Source organism: Dromiciops gliroides, chromosome 4, assembly GCF_019393635.1.
Source record: "Dromiciops gliroides isolate mDroGli1 chromosome 4, mDroGli1.pri, whole genome shotgun sequence".
NCBI classification, from domain to species: Eukaryota; Metazoa; Chordata; class Mammalia; order Microbiotheria; family Microbiotheriidae; genus Dromiciops; species Dromiciops gliroides.
In genome coordinates, this window is record NC_057864.1 from 75847191 (window position 1) to 75853190 (window position 6000).

The following is a 6000-nucleotide window of genomic DNA, read 5'->3' on the forward strand; positions in this document are numbered from 1 at the left end:
AAGGAGTTTGCTTTGGCCTCTTCGCTGCTGTCAGGATAGGATATGTACTCATGTTTGGCTTTTAATGCTCTTTACGTGCTCCCTTTGTAGGGTTATGGCATAGTAGTCCCCTGCACACACCATTCCTCACAGGTGATGTTCCTTTTTTTTTTTTTTTTTTTGCGGGGCAATGGGGGTTAAGTGACTTGCCCAGGGTCACAGTTAGTAAGTGTCAAGTGTCTGAGGCTGGATTTGAACTCAGGTACTCCTGAATCCAGGGCTGGTGCTTTATCCACTGTGCCACCTAGCCACCCCCTGTTGATGTTCCTTTTCACTTCCCCAGCCAGACCTCCAGTGACTTCCTACATGATGCTTTTTAAAAATTGCTTCCCCACCCCCACAGCTGATACTGGCTCCCCCCAATCCTCCTGCCAAAAAATACCTGGTATTTGTTTTATATGTGTGTGCACGTTGTCTCCCCCCATTCTAATATGAACTACCTGGGGGCAAGGCCTGTTTCATTTGTTCCTTTGTATTCCCAGCACCTGTCCAGGTGTCCCTGTGCTAGGCACAGCAGGTGCGTAGTGAAGGCTCTTAGAGCATTCCCTCTCCCAGTCCCCCTAAGTTACGCCTGGCCAGTATCTATTTCTTAGTGTGAGTCCCACTTTAAGCACTAATTTTAGTTTTTAAGAAATAGCTACCTGATATCCAGGTGAGCTTTTGCTGAGCAGGTAGAAAGGAGACTTAAATAGCTAAGGGCTAAATGAATGTGGTGGCCATATCATCCATAATTCCTTGGAGAGCCAAATGGGGAAGATGGGATGGGGGGGCAATATTGCTGAGTAGGTGGGTTCTATAGGGATGATAAAAGTGGCAAGGGTCCAACCCTGGGTATGTGGGAGTGTATGGGAGTATGTGGGAGTGGTGGGAGTGGAATCCTGCCAGAAACTTGGCTGCAGGATCCAGTGGTGAAAGCCTAGGGCAAAGACGTAAAAGTGAGGTACTTTCTGCTCCCACTGTTCAATGCCAGGGCATTGGTTATGAATCTCCTCTCCTCCTTAAGCAGTGATAAATGCTTTGCCATTGACTGCTGAGGTCCACAGCTGCCTGCAGTTAGCAAACCCAGCATAATTTTCAGTCACTCCACCCTATACCCACCCCTAGCAGAACCCCCACCTGTAAATTGAGCTCATTCTAATCCTTTTTTTTTAAATAAATGACTACCAGCAGGAAGCTTCATGCTTCCTCCTCCCCCCCACCATCTCCTTCATTCCCACTCTGCCCCACTCCAACCAGTCTTCTTGAATTATACAAAAAGAAAAATCTATAGCAGCCAGACCTGAGTGTGTGTGTGGGGGGGGGGGGGGGTATAGCAGCCACAGTAGAGTTGGATGAAATGGTGGAAACAGCCCTCTACCTAGAACTTCCTCTTTTTACAGGTCCCTTCTGGAAGTAAGAAGTAGGTTGAGAAATTCTATGTGTGTGCTGAGTATGCCATTACATTATGTCAGCACTGGGGACTGGAGGAAGGATTGTATGGGAGAGGGCAAGCAAATTCTGCCTCATACAGGCCTGCTCTCCTCCCTTTCCCCTTAGGCCTAAGGCTAAAAGTTCCCATTGATTTCTATTTGTAAAAAGTGCTACAGCTTCTCAGATACACTAATCATTCTGGGCTTCTTTCCTAAGGGGCTCAAAGAATTTAATAGACATCTTGTAAATTCTGATGCCAAGAAGAGATGCCAAGAAATTACTCTTAAAAAAGGGGAGCCCCAGAACAGAGGAATCCAGGGAGCTTGTCTAAATTAGGCACATCAGGAGCAAGTAATAAGCCTTTAAGTGGTTAGACAAAATAAAATGAAAGACAACAAATTAGAAAAAATGAAACATGCTGACTTTTGTATACAACTTCAGTTCACCATTAATAAGACAAATTACAAGTTGTTATTGTTTCAAGAAATAGCGATGGGTTCAAAAGAGTTTGATCGAACCATCTACACATAAATACTAAGTGGATGAAGAATGTCTATTTCCCAGAGTATACAGTTAGATAAATAATCCACAGAACAGTTGGTTCATCCTACACAAATCTAGGACAGGACTGAAAATGGGTAATGAGCTGAGCCCAAAATTGAATGGGAGGAAGAAAGCAGGTTACTGACTTCGCTTATCATCATTTCCCTGAAACAAAGGCCCATCTTTTTAAAAACAATATTCATTCTGTACATATGCAAGTCATGGAAGACTTTTACTGCTGAACAATTAAAGTTGAGGATCACCCAACAAGCAATGAAGAGGCACATCTTGGGCATGAGCAGGCTACAAACCAGCCAACAGAAGTGGCAGAAGGGGTGTAATAAGAGAAATGTGTGAATGGGGGAGGGGGGAAAGAAAGGAGTCCAGTCTCATAATGTGAAGAAGGGATAAATAATGAAAAGTACATATATTTTATTGGTATTCATGAAAATGTGGGGAGAATAAAGTTTCCATCACATTGGGTCTATCCCCCGAACTGGGACAAAAGTTATACAAGATGGAAAAGAATTAGTTTGTGACGGGGCAGCTAGATGGCACAGTAGATAGAGCACCAGCCCTGGATTCAGGAGGACCTGAGTTCAAATCCGGCCTCAGACATTTAACACTTACTAGCTATGTGACCCTGGGCAAGTCACTTAACCCCAATTGCCTCAACAACAAAGAATTAGGTTGTGATCTGCAAAGTTATGGGGAGGTGGCAGACACATCAACAAAATGGCAAATCCATCAAGGTGTCAAAGAAGGAAATGGACCCTGTCAAGCCATCCACAGCCTCTCCCCCCACCTGGCCCTTGTGATCCCTAGGGTTGTCTTACATTTATGAGGATGCTGCTGCTCAGGGTTATGGATGCAATCCATTCCATGTGGATGGTCAGAAATAATTTCCCTCTGTTCCCAGCTGACTGGCTCATGTAGAAACAAATCTCAATCAGAACATGTTTCTATTCAACTGGGCTGAGAAAACAAGGGGACTGGACTTAAAGAAGAATTTTTAGGTATTATTTGCATCCTGAGTGGTATGTGGAGGCAGAGAGATGCCAAGAGGATCTCACAATCCAGGGCCCAGTACAAACAAAATAACATAGCTTCCAGCCTGCCTCAGTCTGGCTTCATTGTGAAAATCCAAACACAAAAATACCCATCTCTCCACTCTTCTCCAACCCAGACTTCCCCCAGAAAGCCAACTGAGCACACAGCAGGCATTCATTAAATGCCTTCTTGATTGGTTGTGAAACTACAGCCCCAGGAATAATCATAACAACAACAACAACAATAAAAACAATAATAATACCACTTTGTTTAAAAAAAAAACCCTTGTAACTTTTTAAAAGCACTTATTATCTGATAATAACAGCTTTCTTCCTCCTCCACTCTCCAGAGTCTCCTGTCCACTCCAACAAAACCTTGAAGTTTTCCAAAGCTACAAGAACAAACTAACCAAAAATAACCCAAAAGGAGGATGGCATGGGCTTTCTGTGCTGTTTCATTTGACTGCAAACTTCCGGAGGCCAGGACCACATTGGGTTTATTACAGAGAGCCTGATAAAATGGATGGTGTCCAATGAGACATCGTGGAGAGTGAACTGCTTTCTTGAAGAAAGTCACACATTAGGCAACCCTGGAAGAAAAACCTTGGGAGGGACCCATCCAGCCCGTGCCAAGCCTAGCATTTAGAACCTGCCATCTCTAACCTCTTTTTTACCTCCCTCTAACCCACTGTAAATTTGAGCCTTCCGGAGGCAGCAGCATTTATCACCTGACCTGCATCCCAACTAAATGTACATATGCAAGTCATGGACCTACTTTGCATATGATCCAGCTAAAACAACAACAGCAGAATGAATGAATGAATGAATGAAACTAAAAGCAGAGTGAAAATGTCATACCTCAAGATAGCAGTCTGAAATTATTATCATAACAGTGTGAAAGTATCAGCACCAATGTGAGAGAGAGAGAGAGAGAGAGAGAGAGAGAGAGAGAGAGAGAGAGAGAGAGAGAGAGAGAGACTAAGAACAGAAACCTGACATCTGGGAATCTGGAGAGTTTCACTTGATATAAGGAAGAAGGTAAAGATGAGACAATGTGCAGCTTAGAGCCTGCTAATTAAGAAGAGTGGGCACAACCCTCAGACTCTTGACAGAAGCAGCTTAATGAGATTGATGAGGGTACCAGCAGAGACCAGAGCAGCAGAGCCTTCCCACACTTGCACTGTCCTGCTGTTGCTAGCCAGGCTCAGTGTTGGGGGGTCAGCTGCCGAAGGGGTGGTCGGAGGAGCCGAGGGTTTGGGGGGAGGGGCACGAAGGGGGGAAAGGGGGCGCCCTGCAGCCCTGCCCTCTCCGAGCCTCTGCTGGATCCAGGGGCTGACTTCCCTGTGATGCTAGCTGCCGTGCGTTCCTTACCTGTCTGGCGGTGGTCAGAGCGGCAGGAGAAACACAGCTGGGATGAGCTCCGTCTGGGCATGGCTCAATGAGGCCCTGAATGACAGAGTCTGCTGCCTCTTGGTACATTGGAAAGCCGAGAGGCAGCCAGTCTGACCACAAGAGCCTCTAGCTTAGAACAACTGCAGCGACATGCTGCTCCCGCTCCTCTCCCAGCTCTGAATCTCATGAAAAGAAAAGGAAAGGAAAGGGAGGTGGAGGGGAGGGGGAAGAGAGGGGAGCTCTTACAGATGATGCACACACGCACACACAGTTGGGGGAGGCACACACAGACTTATGCAGGATGGCACAGGCTCTGTCTGTTGCTTGATCTCACTCCTGCCAGCTGCCTGAGGCTGGAGGCTCTTTGGAATTCACAGGTTTCGGGGAGAGACAAAGGTGGAGGTGGAGGAATGAGGGAAGCAATCCAGAGGAAAGGAAACAAGGAAGCTGAAATAGGAAAAGATGGGAAGAGGAAGGAGGCCCTGCTGTACACACACACACACACACACACACACACACACACATACACACACACAACAAGACAAATAAACAAGCCCAGGGATGGAAACAAGCTTTATGAAAGAGGAAGGGGAGACAGCAAAACCCCCTTCTGGACTTTGCTTCTAGGTTTCTCTACACTTAATCTTTTCCATTCCCCACAGCCAGTGTTTTTGTGTTGTAGTGAACAATCCTAGACCTAGAGTTGGGGAGAACTGGATTCAAATTCTCTCTCTTCTACTCGCAGGCTATGGGAAAGGAACCCCCCTTTCTGAGCTTACTTCCTCATGTGTAAAATGGAAATAATGATAGCACCCACCTCACAGAGTTGTGAGATAATGTATGTAAAGTTCGGCAGAAATATTATTCTTATTTAGCTAAATGCCTTGCATGTAGTAGGCACTTAAGAAATATCAATGGAATGAGCGGGGTCACGTTTGTCTAGACATGTGGAGTATTTCTTCAGCTTAAAGAAAGTGTAGATTAGAACTTTCTCAGGAGGGAAAGAAAAATGAGAAAAGGAATTGTGCAATGCATAAATTGCTCAGTGTTATTTCATACTCTCTCTGCTCCAAGCAGGCCCCCAGACCCCCTCCCCCCTACCATCTGCCCCATCTGTGTTCAGTGGGGGATGTGGTGGCAAGGATAGGAGGAAGAAGGGAGGGGAGAGGAGGGAAAGAATGCAGCCATGTGACCCTTCTTTCTATAATGTTCCATTTGGATGGTCAGGAGCAAAACCCGGTGTGTGGCTTGGACCAATGCCCAATCCAGTTCTTGAGAGGCGACACGCCTCATGTGATGCTACGGTCTGCCTTTCTAGTGATACATATGGAGGACCAATGCACAGTTCTCTACAATGACTGCTCTCTACCTGCATGTCTGATTTCAGCTAGAAAGGCAGCTGTAGGACATCCTCCCCATCCCTGCCCCTTCAGGCCTGGCACACAGCAAATGGAAAACCTCTCAACCAAATGGAGCAAAAGGCCCAAAGCTGGGCAGTCACCTGAAAGATTATCTAGCCCAACCCCCCCCTTTTTTACAGATGGGGAAACTAAGGCCCAAAGAGGTA

At 46.0% G+C, this 6000-nt stretch overlaps 1 protein-coding gene across 2 annotated transcripts in view; it reads right to left on the reverse strand.

Annotated features, from left to right (window-relative positions):
• The window catches only part of RGS8 (regulator of G protein signaling 8), a 68889-nt gene extending 64170 nt beyond the window's left edge, over positions 1-4719 (reverse strand). The window contains exon 1 of one of the 2 annotated variants that reach the window (XM_044002924.1): positions 4413-4719. In XM_044002924.1, coding sequence (XP_043858859.1) covers positions 4413-4520 — 108 coding nt within the window. In that variant the 5' untranslated portion in view covers positions 4521-4719. The remainder of the gene's footprint in view (positions 1-4412) is intronic. The other variant, XM_044002928.1, reaches the window with a different exon arrangement.
• Positions 4720-6000: the final 1281 nt, after the last annotated feature.